Consider the following 19,573-nt stretch of genomic DNA (forward strand, 5'->3'; position numbering starts at 1 on the left):
TTCATCTGTGGTGGTTCATTCTTCTGCGAGATCTTCTCTGAATTCTCCTGCTCTTAGTTTGCTTGCTTTATTTGATGTTTCATATTTCCCTTGCTAATGGTTAGATTTGGCAACACATTTCTTTTGAATAAAAGTCAAGCGATACACTAAGGCGTCCAGCTAGATTGACATCTTTATAACATCAACGTTATTCAGAAGTTCACTGAAGTCTTATTAAAACAAAAAAAAAAAGTTTTAAGATAATACAATATCAAAAGAGAGATAATGAAACTTGGCCATTTTTAAGATGGTTTCAAGTGTTTCTATAATTTAATTTATTGAAAAAGAAGAAAGAAAGACCTGTGCAAAAGATGTGGCCAATTATAAGCCACTTTTTTTCATATTCTGATTAGACTTGAAGAACTTAGAAATCTTGCTGTTGCTGGACTTATCTGTTGTAGTATCTCTTTCCTCTCTTTAAAATTTTTCATGCCATTGCAATATGATAATATCCCATCTTCATGCAAGTTTTTCACCCAAGCATTTTACCTTAAGTCATGAGACTTTGAAAGAAAGGAAGAGGTTTGTGTGATTCTCAACTCATACTCTCATCTTCTTGATGATAATCCATAAATTTATGTCTAATGCTCCATCATGTATTTTGATTAAAACCAATAGTTTTGGTGATAGATTCAATGGCATTCTGGCCTAAAGAAGCGGGTCCGATAAGAGCGAGAAGTAGATGTTGGGGTAAGGATAGAATGCCTGGATAAAAAATAGCTTCTTACAAGTTTCTAGGATGACAACACTCTAAAGTATATGGTACATGATTGAATCGAATTGCACATCAAAATGGAGCAGGAAATTATTGATAATATATATATATATAAAATTAAAACTAATCACATAAGATTTATTTTGGTTGTTTGGCTGTAAGAACTCAAAAGTTAAACATGCTTGGTACAAAGAAATTTCATGATGAATAACTTTCTGGAAAGTTCTCGAATCCGCAAAGGGGACAAAATCGTGACTCCAAGTGGAGTCTAAAGCGGACAATATTTTTTGTAATATGGTTTCAGGTCGTTATAGATTTTTTTTTATTCTCTACAGAGTGTATATTTTTTGTTGTGATATATATGACCACGTATTTTTAGTATAGACTTTTTCATGTGCCGTTATGTAGGGCACTTTGATTAATGCTTTGGAATTCTGATGAAAATCTACCCAAATGTTTCTGCTCTAAAATTGGCAAGTTTGGCTCGAAAAATCTAAAACGTAACATCATTATTGGTTAAAACCAATAGTTTTGGCCAGACATTTTTCCGTATGTGGGGTACTTTGATTTTGATGTTTTAGCATCATTAAATTTATGCGGGACTCTTTTATATTTTTTAACTGATTAAAATATTATTAATCCAGTGTAGTTCTATTGTAATTTCTCATTTATAATTAATTTAATTTGACATATTTCTAATTCTATTAGAATTATTCAATAATTAATTTAAGGGTTTCTTAATTCTATATATATATATATATATATAATTAGTCAAGTATTCTAATGGTGCCGCTCATCTGCTTTTAAAACATATATATTTTATATAATTTTTTGCTTTTGCTTCTTTGGTTTGGAGGAGTGTGTTCCTTCGTGGCTTAATTAATCCTGTGATTATAGCAGACAAGGCTCCCGATCTTATTTCTTAATGTACGTATTTTTTCCTTCAAAAGAAAAAAAAAACCCATGATAGATTACCAAATTGGAAGAGAAATTGAGAATCCCAGGTAAAGATTTAAGATTATTCAATTGAAATTTCACTGTTGAGGGTGTCGGTAATGGAAAGAATTAGGCAGGGAGAAAATATTTTGTTTATTTCTTTCACTTTCTTAGCTACCAAATAGGTTTAATATTACCCATTAATTCTCTGTTTCATCATGCAAAGGTGGTCCCATTTTAGTTTTGAATTTATCCGAAAATGGGTTGGTTGCAGAAAATGACTTCAGTTCTTGTTTTGTTCGCGTAGCAGAATTAGGGCATGAAATATTTTTGGATTTGGAGTGAGGGAATAGCTGCAGAGACCGCAGAGAGAAGAAAAGAAAAGAACTTCTAACATTTTTGAACAAAGCGGTGCAGTTTTGCATGGTTAAGAGTTCCTTTCGATTTAGGGTTAAGAAACAAATATTAGGAGTTTCCTTTAGGATAATACTATTGCTTTATTTTTGCTGAACCATAAATCAGGGTATTAAAATTTTAAATTTTAAAAAATTAAAATTGATTTTATCGAGATTAAATTATTATTTAAATTTATAAACTTCTCAAGAGTCATAATTTTATATGTAATTCGGCTGTAAAAAATGAATAAATTTAATTTGATAGTACTAAAGCATTTTTAAACCCTGTAATTTAATTTATAAAATAAAACTATTCATTTCTTCTTTAAATCTTTCTTCATATTCTATTTAGGATGAAGACCTTCCATTTGGATAACTCACAAACGACAGTCTGGACTCTTGCTTTTGCTGAATTTATATATTGTAATATCTCTTTTCTTTAAGCTTTTCCATGGCAATATAATATGGTAATCTCCTGTCTTGATGCAAAGGTTTAACCTGAGTATAGATGTGATTCTTAAGTGGTGCTCTATTGTTCAATTATAATAACACTTGAAAGAATGATGGAGAATCAATTCAGGCCTAGCCGGTTTGGTAAGACCTTTCGCCTTTAAAGGTAGAGATTTTGAATTTGAGATCTTTATTTTATTTTTTTTGAAATTATTTTTTTATAGAAAAAAATTAAAAAAATATGATATATATATATAATTTTATTTAAAATTATTTACTTTATTTTACATAAATTTTCAACACTAAAAATGGTTTTTATTCTAAAAAAGGGTATTTATTTTTATTTTAAACTTAAAAGTTATTCATTTTTTTATTTTACAGATAATAATTAATTCAAACGCATAAAAAAATAGTATTGTTTAAAGTGGTTAGCATGATGAAATTTCAATAGTTACTACTAAAAAGTAAGGGGGTTTTCTATAAAAGTAAGAAAAGTGGGGGAAACATTTTATTTTACAGCTAACTTTTTTTAATTTTTATGATTTTTTTAAAAAATATTTTGTTATGATTTTTTTTAAATAATTATTTATACAATTTTTTAACTGTATTATGATATTTTTTTAATATTTTTTGATATCCTTTTTATATATTTTTGTTACTGTTTTTAGTTTTATTTTAGTTATATTTTTATGTATTTTAAACTGCACCTTAATATATATTTGGTATATATTTTGAAATACACATTTTTATATCATCAAAACACACTAGTTGCTATAAAAAAAATCTGTAATATCATTTAATTTATGAATATCAAATACAAAAATATAAAATAAAAACGATAAATTTACCTCATTTAACGGATTTTACAATAATACAAGTTAAAATAATATTTTTTTGATATTTTATAAGTATACTTTTAGTATATATTTTTGGACGAAATCCTAAAACGAAAAATCATAATAATACAATTAAAAATAAATAAATCTTTAATATCTTAAGCATATAAATAAAAAAATTTAAAAAATCATAAAAGAATTCTTGACTGTAAAACTAATTTTTTTTCAAAAACTGGTGAAGTTTTTTAAAAAATAAGAAAGAAAAAAAAAAGATCCATATTTTTTTTTATTAAATTTATGATTTTTTATTATTTTATTTTTATATTAAAATATCAGAAACACGATTTTTTAAATTTTTGTTTGAAATTAGAGTTTTAGTTGTTTTTTAGTTTTTATATAGTATTTTTTGGATAAAATAATCTAAAAATAATTAAAAAATTACCATATCATAAATTTTTAAAATAATATTTTTAAAAAGAAAATTATATAATTTAAAATAATTTTTTTTGTTAATTTTATATTATCTCTAGACGGTTGGGAACAATAAAGACGTACAGAATCCATGTGAAAGGGCTTAAGGCCCAAAACAATTCTGCCCATGGGCCTGCAAGTTAATTACATCTATGCCCCTAGGAATAGTTCAACGTCTTCCCGGAGATAACTGGTGCAACTAGAGCCACCACCGTTTACATCAGCTACCATAAATACAATCTTAAATTTTACTGTTTACATAGGTATTCATAATTAATGTCTAATAATATCTATAATTTATTAAATTTTGCAAGGTTTTTAAACAAAATTAATATCAAAATATTAGTTTATTAGTAATATTAAAAATATAGAATATTATTTTAGAGAATTAAAATTATTTTTAATTAAAAAAGTAATTTATCAATTAATAGATTAAATGTAAAATAAATATAAAAACTATATAATATATCTCAACATAATAATTATGAGTCAAAAAGTAAATAAACAAATCAAATCTTTTTATTATCAAATATAAATACACATGTCAAAATTTTTTATTTTTTAGTCGTATATATAATCAATATTAACATATAATCGTATGCTATTTTTAATAATAAAAATTATTATATAACTAATTAGTATAATATTAAAAATATAATTAAAATAATTTATTATTTAATTAAAAATTATCAATATATAATTATATAGTATATAATTTCAGTAAAAGTAAAAAAAAAAGCTTTTCTAAACTAATAATATTAATAAATAAATATAATCTAAATTATTCTAGTTCTAGAAAATATTATATATATATATTATGAAAAAATTGGTAAGCAAACGGAAAAGAAATAAAATCTTTCTAATGATAAAAAGTTTATCATTTTATAGAAAGTAATAACGTCTTCATACTTTTTCATAAATTATGATATTTTTTTTAAACTTTTTTTAGTTATGAAAATGATTATAAATGCACAGAAATATGGTTAATTTTATATAAGATAAAAAATTTTCAATAATTATGGAATATTATATAAAAAATGATAATCTCTTCATAAATTAAAATATTTATTTATATTTATAAAAAATTTATAACTTTATAAAAATATTGATCAATTCTACATATAAAAAAAATTAATAAATTAAAGAAAAAGAATAAAGTCTTTTGTAATAATAAAAAGAGTGGCCGTATTTTCAAGAAATAGCTTTTCATAAAATTTACGAATCTATTGTCTTTTCTATTTTAGTGTTTTACAATTTTCTTGATAAATATGTAATTACAGATGAGACTAATTATATTTATTAATAATTTGACATTATATTTTCTCAATATTATTCCTAATTCTGAACCAAAACGGATAGCGGCGGATTAAAGGAACGGCGGCAGGTTAAAGTCGCGCATCCCTACAGTGCATTTGTTGATATTTAGGGATTTGTACCTCTCCCACATTGCTAAGTTATTAATTTGAGGAGTATTTCTCCCACATTACTAAGTTAACAATCTTGCGTTACCTTCCAAGTCTATATAATAGAGGCCTCATTTTGTTATTCATTCATTCCAAAAATAAGAGAAAAATATTAGAGAGTTAAGCAATTATTTTTCTCCTATTATAAAGAGAGAATTTTAATATTTTCTCCTTTATAAATAGAGAGATTGTAACTCCAATTATTTTCTTATAGTGAAATTCTTCTATTATTGCCCGTGGTTTTTACCCTATTTTGTTTAGGGGTTTTCCACGTAAATTTGTGTGTTCTATTGTGTATTTTATTTTTCCTTTATCTTTATTTTCTTAAATTATTAGCTGTGATTTTGCTTTATCAGGTTCATATTTTTCTACAATTGGTATCAGAGCCTGGTTGGCAAGAAATTTCTTAAAATTTTGTGGTTGCAGCTCAGTCTGATCTTTCACATCAGAAAAGGGTTTTGAGGTTTTCTTTGGTGCAAGAAAAAAAAGCTTGTGTGGAGTAGTAAGAACAGTTACAATTTAGGGAAGGTTCTGTCTAAGGAGATTGGTATTTAAGAGGTTCACTTGTGACCCTCCAGTCTTTCCTGAGAACTTACCTAGTGAGTTGTGTTCATTACTGCGGTTCATTTTATAAGCTAAAAGGCACCATTTGTGATAGAAGCAATGGTGACAAAATTTAAGATTAAAAAGTTCAATGGGAGTAATTTCTCACTGTGGAAATTGAAGATAAAGGCTGTATTGAGAAAAGACAATTGTTTTGTGGCTATTAATGAACGACCGACAACACTCACAGATGATAATTAGTGGAACGAGATGGATGGGAATGCTATTGCAAACCTTCATCTGACACTTGCAGATGGGATCTTGTCCAGTATAGAAGAAAAGAAAACGGCAAAGGAGATTTGGGACTACCTCACTAGACTGTACAAGGCCAAGTCATTACACAATAAAATTTTTCTTAAGAGGAAACTTTACACCTTATAAATGTTAGAATCTACTTCAGTGACAGAGCATCTTAATGTCTTGAATACTCTATTTTCTCAACTCACATTTTTTGGCTATAAAATAGAGTCACAAGAACGTGCAGAACTTCTACTCCAAAGTCTACCTGATTCGTATGATCAACTCATCATCAGTTTGACAAATAATATTTTTACCGAAATTCTAGTCTTTGATGATATAGCAGCCGCAATTCTCGAAGAAGAAAAGCGGCGAAGGAACAAGGAAGACAAGCAGGCAAGTTCACAACAGGTGGAAGCCTTGATGGTGATGAGAGGGAGATCAATAAAACGTGGTCCAAATGGGAGTCACAATCATGGTAGATCAAAATCAAAAAGTAAGAAGAATTATAATTGCTACCATTGTGGTAAGAAAGGTCACCTGAAGAAGGATTGTTGGAGTCTGAAGAATTCCAATCCTCAAGGGAATGTGGCATGCACTTCAGATGATGGAAATGTATTGTGCTGTGAAGCAGCAATATGAACTGAGAGCAGGAAGAAATTTGCTGATGTATGACTTCTTGACTCAGGAGCAACTTATCACATGACCTCTCGAAGAGAATGGTTCCATCATTATGAACCTATCTTAGGAGGATCTGTGTATAGTTGCGAAGATAATGCCTTAAAGATCATAGGCATTGGAACCATCAGGTTGAAGATGCACGACGGTACAGTCTGCACTATTCAAGAAGTACGACACGTGGAAGGTCTGAAGAAGAATTTATTATCTCTAAGACAGCTGGATAATCTTAATTGCATCATCAAAGTTCAGAAAGGAATCATGAAGATTACCCGAGGAGCGCTTGTAATTATGAAATGAGAAAAAATTGCTGCTAATTTGTATATATTTTTGGGAGAGACTGTGCATGAAGCAGAAGCATCTGTTGCTTCAAGTAGTTCGAGCAAGAGATCTGCAATGGTGTGGCATCAGAAGCTTAGACATATGTCTGAACAAAGCATGAAGGTTCTTGCTGAGAAAAATCTACTTCCTGGTCTCACAAAGGTGTCATTACCCTTTTATGAACATTGCATAACAAGCAAGCAGCATCGATTACAATTCAATACATCCAATTCTAAAAGCAAGGATGTTCTAGAATTAGTTCACTCTGATATATGGCAAGCACCAGTTTCATCATTAGGAGGAGCTAAGTACTTTGTGTCCTTCATCGATGATTACTCCAGGAGATGTCGGGTGTATCCTATCAAGAGCAAGGGAGATGTATTTGCAGTTTTCAAAACTTACAAAGTGCTGGTTGAACTTGATTGAGGCAATAAGATCAAGTGTTTGAGGACAGATAATGGAGGAGAATACACAGGTAATGAATTTGATAGCTTTTGCAAACAAGAAGGCATCAAGAGGCAGTTCACTACGGCATACACTCCTCAACAAAATGGAGTGGCAGAGCGGATGAACAGAACTCTGTTAGAAAGAACTAGAGCAATGTTGGGAGCTGCAGGCCTGAATAAGGCATTCTGGGCTGAGGCAGTTAACACCGCTTGTTATGTGATTAACCGGTCTCCATTTACAGCAATTGATCAAAAGACACCGATGGAGATGTGGACTGGGTAGTTGATTATTCAAACCTCCATATATTTGGAAGTCCTGTGTATATGATGTATAATACCCAAGAAACTACAAAGCTATATCCAAAATCCAGAAAGTGTTTGTTCTTGGGATATGCTGATGGTGTGAAGGGGTATCACCTGTGGGATCCCACTGCCCACGAGGTTATAATAAGTAGGGATGTAATCTTCTTAGAAGATAAATTGAAGGGAGAAGATGATAGCACTTCAAAAGAAAATTCAGAGACTACAACTATATAGGTGGAAAGAAAGTCTACAGAAGAAGATTCTTCTAAAACAACAATAGAGCACGAAGAGGAAGAACCAGTCGAGTTTGAAGAGCCAGCCGAGTCTGAAGAGTCAGAACTTAGAAAGGGAACACGTACAAAATTTACACCAACCTGGCAGAAAGATTATGATATAGGCAGCAATGTTGCATACTGTCTTCTAATTGAGGAAGAAGAGCCATCAACTCTCTAAGAAGCAATGAGCAGTTCATATGCATCTCAGTGGATGGCAGCAATGCAAGAAGAGATGGAAGCTCTGTATATTAATAAGACTTGGGAGCTTGTGCCACTACCACAAGGAAGAAAGGCCATTGGCAACAAATGGGTCTTTAAGATCAAAAGAAATAATGATGATCAAGTGGAGTGGTTTCGTGCAAGAATGGTGATGAAAGGATATGCTGAGAAGGAGGGGATTGACTTCAACGAAATATTTTCCCCTGTGGTTCGATTAACAACTGTTCGAGTAGTCTTGGCGATGTGTGCTACATTTAACTTACATCTAGAGCAGCTAGATGTGAAAATAACTTTTCTTTATGGAGATCTTGAGGAAGAAATTTATATGCTTCAGCCAAAAGGTTTTGAAGAAAAAGGAAAGCGGAACTTGGTTTGTAGGTTGAACAAATCTCTATACGGTTTAAAATAGGCGCCGAGGTGTTGGTATAAGAGATTTGATTCCTTCAGAGCCTTGGATACAACAGACTTAATGCAGACCCTTGTGCATATTTCAACAGGTTTGGTAAAAGTGATTTTATTATCTTACTGTTGTATGTAAATGACATGTTGGTAGCAGGCCCCAACAAAGATCATATTGAAGAACTAAAGGCACAGTTGGCTAGAGAATTTGAATTGAAGGACTTGGGACCAGCAAGCAAGATTCTAGGGCTGCAAATTCACCGAGACAGAAACAATAGGAAGATTTGGCTTTCTCAGAAAAATTATTTGAAGAAGGTCTTGCGACGCTTCAATATGCAAGATTGTAAGTCAATTTCTACCCCACTTCCTGTTAGTTTCAAATTATCCTCTAGTATGAATCTTAGCAGTGAAGAAGGAAGGATGGAAATGTCTCGAGTACCGTATGCATCAGTAGTGGGGACTTTAATGTTCGCGATGATTTGTACATGACCAGACATTACACATGCAGTGGGAGTAGTAAGTCGGTACATGGCGAATCCTGGCAGAGAGCATTGGAATACTGTAAAGAGGATCCTAAGATATGTTAGGGGGACCTCAGATATTGCATTGTGTTATGGAGGATCAAACTTTATTATCAGAGGATATGTTGACTCATATTATGCAGGTGATCTTGATAAAAGCAAATCTACTACAGAATATGTGTTCACACTTACTGGCGGAGCTGTGAGCTGGGTATCAAAACTGCAATCAGCTGTAGCGACATCAACAACAGAAGAAGAATGTGTAGCAACTACACAAGCTAGTAAGGAAGCAGTATGGTTGAAAATGATGATGGAGGAACTGGGGCACGAACAAGAGTATATTTCTCTATTCTGTGACAGTCAGAGTGCCTTGCATCTCGCAAGGAATCTAGCTTTTTATTCAAAGTCAAAGCACGTACGAGTCCAGTATCACTTCGTTCGTGAAAAAGTGGAAGAGGGCACTGTGGATATGCAGAAAATTCATACTAAAGACAACCTAGCAGATTTTTTGACGAAGGCAGTTAACACTGATAAATTTATTTGGTGTCAATCCTCTAGTGACTTGATAAAAGCACAAGCAGCATGGAAAGGCAAGGAAAAAAGAACAGTGTGAAGATCTGACTGATCTTCAATCAAATCTTCAAGTGGGAGATTGTTGATATTTAGGGATTTGTATCTCTCCCACATTGCTAAGTTATTAATTTGAGGAGTATTTCTCCCACATTGCTAAGTTAACAATCTTTAGGTACTTTTCAAGCCTATATAATAGAGGCCTCACTTTGTTATTCATTCATTTCAAAAATAAGAAAAAATATTAGAGAGTTAAGTAATTATTTTTCTCCTATTATAAAGAGAGAATTTTAATGTTTTCTCCTTTATAAATAGAGAGATTGTAACTCCTATTATTTTCTTATAGTAAAATTTTTCTATCACTGCCCGTGGTTTTTACCCTAATTGGTTTAGGAGTTTTCCACATAAATTTATGTGTTTTATTGTGTATTTTATTTTTCCTTTATCTTTATTTTTGTGATTTTGTTGTATCAGGTTCATATTTTTCTACAACATTCATCTTTATCCTTAATATATACATCAATTAATAGATGAAAAACCCAAATCCACAATCATTGTCTCAGGAATCAACGAATAGGAAGCCACCAAAAAAAAAAAAAAAAAAACTTCGAACAGAAGCACAGTTCTAAAGTGATATTATTGGGAATAAAGATTAATTATCTTTTCTTTTCTTTTGAAAAGAACATACGTTTGGCATTGTTTCCATGGAGAAATGGAAGATAATGATTGAATTGGCTTTAGTGGTAGGGTCTTGACTGATTATAACCATTCTAAGTGTTCTTTTTCTTCTTCTTTTTCTTTTGTAGTCAAATGGCATTTTTGGACTGCCTTTAAAGTTATATATACCCATCATTTTATAATTTATATGTGAAATTGTTGTGCTTAGACAGAAGGATATTTTTTTAAAATAAATAACGAGTGGTTGCTAATCATTTATGTCTTTTTTATTATAAAAAAAAAGGTAATATGAGTATCCAATAATATTTTATCGTAACCTAATTCATTATCACTTTTATCTTCATCGTTAATTATTTATTTATTGATAAATATCATTTCTTTTTACAATTCTTTATAATTTTTTCATATAAAATATTAAACTAGCATATTATATTGTGCTCCTAGTTAAAAATATTCTTAGAGGAATCCAATTACATTTATTGACTTAATCATATCATACTGATTCATCGCTCCAATTTCAATAATATTTAAATCAGCAAAAGGATATTTTTAGCTAAAATAAAATACAATAAAAATAAAATAGAATCCAAGCTTTTTTTTTTTCTCTTTTATTATTTTTAATCTCTTTAATTTAAGAATATCAGACTATCCACTTCTCAATCTCTAAACAAACTGCCAACCACAAAATCCAAACTCCTTCTTTTGTTTTCCTTTCTTTATAAATTTATATCTCCATACTTTAACTAGTCCAACTAGCATCGGCCATTTCTTTATTTTCTTAATCTAGACTTTTTCTGATAATGCAATTAAATATTCAAAATTTTAGTTAAATTAAAAAAATATGTTTATTATCTAATTTATACAGATTTTTTTAATTTTTTTTATATTTATTACCTTTTTTTAAATTTTTTTTAATATAGATAAAACTCTCCAATGTCAAGCACAAAGTCCAACAATTTGTTTTTTTTTTTTCCTTCTCTCTCCCTTTTATTATCTTTTTATGCCATATTTGTCAAAATATATAGCGTCATCATCTAAAATCTTCCTATATTTTTGTCATTTTTATTTATATATATACGCATATAATAAAACTCTGCTGATAATGGCATTCTTACAGTCATCTTCAACACACACGTCAGCCTAGCTAAAATATTCAAACTGAATGTCACACGTGGAAGCTGCCCATTAGCTTAAAGACTTTGACATTTGTGGTATTAACTGACCACTTACTTTTTATTTTCTTATATCACTTTATTAAGCTGCTGCTGCTTCTTGGACAACATCCAAATTCTTTTCTTGTTTCATTTTTCCCACAAAAAAGAAAGCAAAAAATCATAAGATTTTCGAACAGATTTTATAGGTGTCGGATGATGATTGGTTTGTACAAACCTCAACACGTAACTGTCCCGAAATATCACACACGCAATCCAAGGAGATTTTACGCGGGTCGTTTGTCAATAAAAAGAGGTAATTGTTTTCTTTTTTCTTTTCATTAAACGTGTGCTTTATTCTATTTTATACCAAAAAATAGAATCTTTCTTTGTGATTCAATTTCTTTTATTAAAAAAAAAAAAAAGGTTTTTGTTTTCTTTACTGTATAAATTCTTTGTTTGTTCGTTACAAACCCGGTTGAATTTCAGTTCTTGCTCCTTTCTTGGACTTGCTTTGGCTGCAACTTTCTTGGGGTGTGTCTTCTTGTTCTTGTTTTCATGAATTCTTTTGACTTTTGCATTTCTTGAATCTTTTTTTGACACGGGTTTTCTTTAGATTGTTTTTATTGTTCGTGCCATCTTGAATTTCAGTGTATGCTCTTATATGTTGTAGGGCAATCTTTGCTAGTACAATCTGTTTCTGTTGATACAAGAATGGCTATAAAGACAAATGAGTTGGTTGAAGGGATTTCCCAAGAAGAGCTAAAGAAAATTCTTCAATCAGTGGCATCTGAGTGGGGAGATGTGGTTGATGATATGGAAGCTTTGCAGGTTATGCCATTGAAGGGAGCTATGACTAATGAGGTTTTTCAGATAAATTGGCCTACAAGGAGTGGTGATGTTATTAGGAAATTGCTGATTCGAATTTATGGTAAAGGTGTTGAAGTTTTCTTTAAAAGGGATGATGAGATTAGGACTTTTGAGTGTATGTCAAAGCATGGACAAGGGCCCAGACTTCTTGGCCGATTTGCTGATGGCAGGGTTGAAGAGTTCATTCATGCCAGGGTATGCGAATTCAACTTTCTTCTTTTTTATAAGTGAATATTGATATTTGAAGTTTTAGCATCTATTATTTTGTGAATTGAGTGTATGTTTATGCTTACAGTTGTTCATTTCGTAGTTGTAGACTTAGGCATACTTTAAATCTTGTTTCATTTTAGGAGCTGAGGATTATGGAGATTGATATTTCTCCTCAAAGATTGAAGATCACTTTCGTAAATCAGTTCATTTGTTGCAAATGAATCAATGATTTTAACAGAACCTAATCGATAGCTATTGAGAAATTAATTCTCATAATGCAACATTTTGAATAATTTGGTCTTTTTCTTAAATATAATGCTTCTCATCTCTTTGTTGGATGTTCAGACACTGTCGGCTGCTGACCTCCGTGATCCTGAAATATCTGCTCTAGTAGCAGCAAAGATGAGAGAATTCCATGATTTAGATATGCCTGGCCCTAGGAATGTACTCCTGTGGAGCAGAATGAGGTATTGATTTTTAAATAAAAAGTTATCTTAGGATTAAAGATTTCTTTCCTTCTATCTTTATCTATCATACCTTTTACTGTCTATTTTTTGTTCATTAGGAATTGGCTGACCAAGGCCAAGCATTTGTGTTCTGCAAAAGATGCAAAGAAATTTCACTTGGACTGTCTAGGAGATGAAATCAATATGCTAGAGAAGCAGCTTTCACAAGAAGTTCAGGATATTGGGTTTTGTCACAATGACCTGCAATATGGTAATATCATGATGGATGAAGAGACGAGATCAATCACCATAATTGTAAGTTTCTTGTGTTGCTTTCGCAAACTATATCATTTGGTTATTTTATACTGTAGCCGCCCTGGTTTTGGAAGTAATCTTAACACGTTCTTGTTGTTCAATCTGCTTCATACTTAACCCATATTTATAACTGCAGTTTTAATAGTACCAAATACTTTGCTGAATCATTGAACAAATCTTGCGTAGGTGTGCTATCCAGTCTAGGACGGGTTTAAGCTCTTTCCCTGAACTCCTTTATTTGGATGGATAGTCTGCATCTGTACATCAAGTAAAAGCCCTGTTATATATAGAGCTCACTGGCATCTATTTATCTAACATATTAAAAGTATATTAATAAAGATGACTGATAACGGTAGGAACATGGAACTAGTAATATAAGTAGGTTTATTACTCAGATAAACATGTGTTTCCTGTCAAGTATGAGCAATACTGGAGGTTTAATCAAGTCTAAGCTCAGCTGGTAAGAAAGAGTCATCACTTGGTCGCATTATACCCCAGCTTGTGAGTGAACAAATATTAGAAATTATTTGGGTTTAGCTCTTTTTATATTTGCCTGTAAAAGTGGTTTGTTTGGTGACCATGAATTTTACTGCTAAATAGTTGCAGTTGAAACTAATCATGTAAACGATAAATAAAGGAAATCAGAAGCCAAAGAAAGGCCACTTTTGTCTGAGGTATTACTTTTCCTTTCTAAAGAATATCCTTTTCATGTTTCATAGGCCATTTTTTTGTTCATACAATCACCTGAAATTTGCTTTTGATATTGAATAGATCCCTATCCACTTTGACTGTCCTTATTTCTTCTTTTGAAAAAGAAGTTGTATTATTCTTATTGGCATACTGAAGTGCCCTTCCATTTGCATTCAGTCAAAAAAAGCAAGTCATTTGGTTCCTGCCCTTTATGTTTCTTTTCAGTTCCTCACCTCTCCTTATGTGATCACTTATGCTTACTATTTGTTCACATTACAGGATTATGAGTATGCGAGTTACAATCCTATTGCATATGACATTGCAAATCACTTTTGTGAAATGGCAGCAAATTATCATTCTGAGACACCACATGTTTTGGACTATAGCAAATATCCTGGTAACTTTTCCTAGAGCCTTTCTGCTTTAGTGGCTCCAGATTTCCCTTAATTTTCTTTCTTAACATGTCAGGAATAAGAGTAGGGTTAATATTTCAGGAACAAGATTAGGCTTCATATTCCAGACTAATTTGTTTTTCTTAATTGCATTTGCAATAGGATTGGAAGAGCGCCGCAGATTTGTTCATGTATATCTAAATTCTGGAGGTCAGTCCTTAAGTTTCCTGTTCATTTAAATAGGCATTTATTTTACAAGAGATTAATGCTGAATCATTAGATTGGTTCATACTTTGAATTCCAAATAACTCTTTACTCACAGTCGCTTGGCATAGAGCAGCATTTTCCTTTAAGCTTGTGCAACCCACTGTAGACATTAATCTGCTGAGAAAAATATGACAATCTGCTTGTTTACAGCACTAACAGCTTAAAACTACATACGTCTCTATTACTTAACAGGCAAAAAACCCAGTGAAGACAAAGTGGAACGGCTGACTGATGATGCAGAGAAGTACACTCTTGCAAACCATCTCTTTTGGGGCTTATGGGGAATAATCTCAGTAAGTATTCTGTATTTCCATCACTATCACTTACAGGCATGCAGGTAATAGATCAAGGATTTCTGATATATTGCATTTTCATTGTTTTGCAGGGTTATGTCAATAAACTTGATTTTGATTACATGGAGTATGCTAGGCAGAGGTTTGAGCAGTATTGGGTGAGAAAGGCTGAAGTCTTGGGATCCTCTGGTGTTCATGCAAATGGCTATGTAGTAGATGCTACCTAAAGGATATAATCCTTGATGCAATTTCCTCAGTGGAAATCATGGAGAATGTAAAATTTGATTGTTGTGGATTTGTGGTGTTAGTTAATATAGCTAAATTTTTCTTCATTTTCTGTTTCGTTTTCTTTCCTTTTCTTTTAGAAAAATCATGTTCTTGTTCTCTTCACATTGAAAATTGAAATGGATGGTAAAAGAATTTCCTGGAACAGAACAGAACATCCTCCACATTTGAAAGAGAACATATTCAGGTGGAAATTTTACTGCAATTTCAGTTCAAGATATATAGTAATGGACTGAATTAGAATGTATTCAGGAGCAACTTCTATTTTAATTTGAGCAGTACTAGATATGTTGTTATCGACTGAGCAGTACTAGTATCCTTACAATTAACATCTTTAGAGTTACAATATAAGCTTGGAAAAGTTCGTAAGACCTAGTTATGGTTCCCAGCCTGCTAGTTCGCAGAAAGGAAAAGAGAAAGAAAACATTAAAATTCTGATAAACTTTTAAATATGGAAGACGACATTTAAATAATTCTCACTTCAAGAAGCAAGTGTAGCGATTGAATGGAGATTGCTGATAATGCTGTCGATTACTGTGTGCGAGCTGCTGGTAGCTGCAGACATTAGGTGTTTAGGGGCTACAGCTCTATCAAAATAAAATGCACCTGATTCTAGCTTTTCCTTGGGCTGTAAAGCTAGCCACAGGACTGTGTCCGCACCTTCTTCACTTGTTCTTAGTTTTCCTGACAACCTGGAAGGCATTGATTTCCAAGGTAAAGACAAAAACTAATGTTCGGATGAAAAGAAATCAATACATCTAGTTTAAGTTGATATTTTAGTCAAAAAAGTTACTTACGAATTACTAAAACTAGGCATGCTTTTAGCTATTCCTGGCGTCTCCGCCCAACCTGGGTGCATCGAGTAGAATGAGATTCCTTTGTCCTTGTGCATTTCAGCCCACTTTTCAGTTAATGCCACCTAAGAAAGAAGAATATTACTAAAGCACAACTAAATCAACAAGTTCAGAAAGTTGGGCAAAGAACCAAGAATCAATTTTGTCCTTGTGAAGCGACCGGAAAAACAAGAGGAGTCCGGTGCTTAACCCCGCACCAGAAGAGTTAAACAGCCATGCAGTTTAAGAGTTTAAGCTATTCGGTAAGGACTAAAATTATGAATCTTGCTGATAAAGAATATTTAGGCAACTGTACTCGATATACTAAGTCCAAGTTTCCCAATGAGCAAAAGTGTTAAAAATGAGACTTGATATACAACACTGTTATCATTAGGCACCTAGTTCTAAGGAACAGATACTGCGCATGGATCCAACACAAGATACTCCTTTAAACACAACAGAGCATATCGACAATTATTGAGCAGATTCAATATAGCTTAACCTCAAAATAAAAAACTTCATTTAGCGTACTCGATTTCATTGCATAGCCAACAAGAATTTGTATTGCAGGAAATTGGCAATCAAATTTACATAAGTTTCAATAGAAAGCATGTATGAATACAAAATGCTCCAGTAGTTGTAATTAAAACCACCGAGATAACATTGTAAATGCATTCACAACAGCAATCAACATAAAATCCACTAGGAATTCATACCATGCATGAAAGGTTTATTTTACAAACCTGCACTCGCTTGTTTCGAGCATATTGTTCCAGTCCACTGAATTTCCCATCATTAAACTGCATTAAGAAAACATTTGAGAATGCCGGTAATAATATAGTACAGAAACATCTATGTCAGGTCAAGGAAATTCACAACTTCATAAAAAAGGCTACCTGTAGGTCTGTGGTCAATGGAGCTGTGTACATTCCACCTGAGGAAACTGTAATAACTCGAGCATCAGGTGCAGCTTTCTCCAACAAAGGCACCATTAGTTCTGTCATTGCATAAGTGCCCAACACATTCACAGCAAAATTCAATTCAAATCTGGAGAGGGAAATAGAGATATTGAATCAATGTTCGGCTGCAAATTTATACTATACAATGCATAACTTAGTTTTTGATGCAGAATATCAAGACGAGGAACAGACCCTTCTGATGTTGTAACTCGTTTATCCTCAAGTAAACCAGCATTGTTAACCTAAAGAAAAAACAGCACACCGAAATTATACTTTTAGATAGGATAGTAGAGTCTAACTTTGCAACTAATTTTACAGGGATGGTTTCTGGTTTAACTATAATACAAAAAATTGAAACAATGCTGTTTTTCAACAAAGTTTCGAGAGTATAAAGAAATGGGGGACTCAAAATTTCATGTACAATGTAAGAATCAACTTCCATAATTGAGTAGATACAATGGGCCTGCTTGTTCTAAGATAATGAACCATAAGGGGACCAATAAAATATTTCATCTGTTGGAGTTTGTAGGAGACAATCAAGAGGAATATCTTACCAGAACATGAACTGGCACTTGTTTTAAAGCCAATTTGGATGCAAAAGAGTTGATCTCGCTAACAGATGAAAGATCACAAACCTGCAAACTAACTATGATAAGCATTTAATATCAGAAAAGAAGTGCAAGGACAGTAGCAAACTGTGGCTAAGAAAAAAGATACAACCACAAAAAGTTCAAAAGTTTCCCCTTTCAATTCACTGAAAGCACATCATGAAGAAAGTTGAAACCGTTGAATAAGAATTAACAGGAAAAGTCATATTGAAACATTATAAAATACAGATTTAATTGAGAGAGAAGAGAATTCAATTATGTAACAAATAATAATAATAAAAAGAAAAGCTTTAGATTTACTAACTTCAAACTTCTATTCAATAAATCTATTTTTATGTCATGAAATCTGATTTCACTATAGGCAGAAAAGGTGCTGATTACCTCCAAGTGAACATTTTGGTTGCCTGTTGTTGACTGAATATTAGAGAGGGCAGCTTCCCCCCTCTCCTTGTTGCGACATACCATATATACAGTTGCCCCTCTGCATTAACATGGAGAAACTAAGTTATAAACATGTGAGATTGTATTCATGAAACCCTTTCGATATTTAATTCAATACAATAAAACACCTTGAAGCAAGGCCCTCAGCAGTTGCATAACCAATGCCAGAATTTGCTCCTGTTACTATGCAATTCTTCCCTTCCAAACTAATCTGCATATCTTCTGGTTTGAAACTCTTGGAATGCTCCCTACATATCAATAAAATGATCAATTATTGAAGAATGCAGAGAACCATTTCTACGAGTTCAATGTTGACACTAACTTTCCATTAGAGAGAATACACACTATATGTATTCATTCATTCCTTAAAATGGCAGACATTATGCACGCAAGCAAACAAGCTCTCATGGATATATTGAAAATGTTTTATGTTAAACTGTGAATTAGATGATGATAAGTACTAGAATAGGAAGCTGTAAAAATCAGTTCAAGAGCTTTTTGATTTTGTTGATGACTGGCGAGCCATCAAAACAGAAAGGAACGTTGAGCATCAAAGATTCAGGAAAAAGAAAATGCTTGCTTCTATCTTGAAACTCATTTTGTCATAAAATTTCACCTATTTAAAGATCGCTGAAAAAAATTTAATAAAAAATAAACTCCTCTTGAATTGAATTTTGAACCCCATTTACATACTTCCTCGGTCACTGAAAGTAAGACGTCAATTGTAGCAGCAACATAAGAAGTACAATTAAAACTCACCAACAAACCCAGAAATTCTAAGTCTTGCCACCACTTAATGCAACACATACATATAAGAATCGAAATGGGACTTACATGAATCCAGATTTGGTGAAATTGAGATACCCATAAACCCCAAAAGCAGTCTTTCTCCATGTCTGTAAAAAGAAAAAAAAAGGGTACAAGAAACAACAACTTAGTCACCAAAAAAGGCCAACTCTTAAACAAAGATCTTGAAAAGGAAAAATAAATAAATAAATAAAAGAACAAGATTAAAAGGTACCTTTAGAAGGAACATTGGAAGTGATCAAATTGAGTTGCTATGAATTTGTAAGTGAAGCGTAAAAATGATCATATGGTCGTTATTCCTGAAATGAGGTGGTAGTTAAAAGACACGGCGCTTACTAATGCTAACTGTATATACAGATGCCACGTAACAGATAATACCGCCACAATCTTTTTGCTGAATTAAGCCATTTTTTTAATATAAATATAAAAATTTAAGACAAAAATGCACATA

The 19,573-nt window shown here is 32.0% G+C and overlaps 2 protein-coding genes across 3 annotated transcripts; one reads left to right on the forward strand and one right to left on the reverse strand.

Annotated features, from left to right (window-relative positions):
• The first annotated feature begins 11,849 nt into the window (after positions 1 to 11,849).
• LOC8283222 (probable choline kinase 1) lies at positions 11,850 to 15,521 on the forward strand. Of its 2 annotated transcripts, none has more exons than XM_015722491.3 (8): positions 11,850 to 12,022; positions 12,380 to 12,771; positions 13,132 to 13,253; positions 13,352 to 13,547; positions 14,517 to 14,634; positions 14,792 to 14,839; positions 15,089 to 15,189; positions 15,282 to 15,521. In XM_015722491.3, the coding sequence occupies exons 1-8, from the start codon at positions 11,923 to 11,925 to the stop codon at positions 15,414 to 15,416; spliced, it is 1,212 nt and encodes a 403-aa protein (XP_015577977.1). In that variant the 5' UTR covers positions 11,850 to 11,922; the 3' UTR covers positions 15,417 to 15,521. The 2 variants fall into 2 exon arrangements, with proteins under 2 accessions (XP_015577977.1, XP_002524355.1); XM_002524309.4 differs by lacking the exon at positions 11,850 to 12,022 and adding an exon at positions 12,063 to 12,240.
• Positions 15,522 to 15,702: 181 nt separating this feature from the next.
• LOC8283223 (dehydrogenase/reductase SDR family member 12) lies at positions 15,703 to 19,478 on the reverse strand. The gene is made up of 10 exons (XM_002524310.4): positions 19,337 to 19,478; positions 19,150 to 19,211; positions 18,444 to 18,563; positions 18,256 to 18,355; positions 17,821 to 17,901; positions 17,459 to 17,508; positions 17,204 to 17,354; positions 17,051 to 17,107; positions 16,272 to 16,393; positions 15,703 to 16,166 (listed from the first exon to the last, which is right to left on the reverse strand). Exons 1-10 carry the CDS (start codon positions 19,349 to 19,351, stop codon positions 15,956 to 15,958), a joined length of 969 nt encoding a protein of 322 aa, XP_002524356.1. The 5' UTR covers positions 19,352 to 19,478; the 3' UTR covers positions 15,703 to 15,955.
• Positions 19,479 to 19,573: the final 95 nt, after the last annotated feature.

Source organism: Ricinus communis, chromosome 2 (assembly GCF_019578655.1).
Source record: "Ricinus communis isolate WT05 ecotype wild-type chromosome 2, ASM1957865v1, whole genome shotgun sequence".
In the NCBI taxonomy this organism is placed as follows: domain Eukaryota; kingdom Viridiplantae; phylum Streptophyta; class Magnoliopsida; order Malpighiales; family Euphorbiaceae; genus Ricinus; species Ricinus communis.

Bases quoted from the DNA above. Each gene is read 5' to 3' on its own strand.
- LOC8283222 (XM_015722491.3), top strand. From the start codon at position 11,923: ATGATGATTGGTTTGTACAAACCTCAACACGTAACTGTCCCGAAATAT. The intron at 12,772-13,131 runs GTATGCGAATTC...TTGGATGTTCAG, and splicing joins AAGAGTTCATTCATGCCAGG to ACACTGTCGGCTGCTGACCT. The intron at 13,548-14,516 runs GTAAGTTTCTTG...TTCACATTACAG, and splicing joins CGAGATCAATCACCATAATT to GATTATGAGTATGCGAGTTA.
- LOC8283223 (XM_002524310.4), bottom strand. The intron at 17,902-18,255 runs GTAATCAGCACC...GTTAGTTTGCAG, and splicing joins ACCAAAATGTTCACTTGGAG to GTTTGTGATCTTTCATCTGT. The intron at 17,355-17,458 runs GTCTGTTCCTCG...TTCCCTCTCCAG, and splicing joins CGAGTTACAACATCAGAAGG to ATTTGAATTGAATTTTGCTG.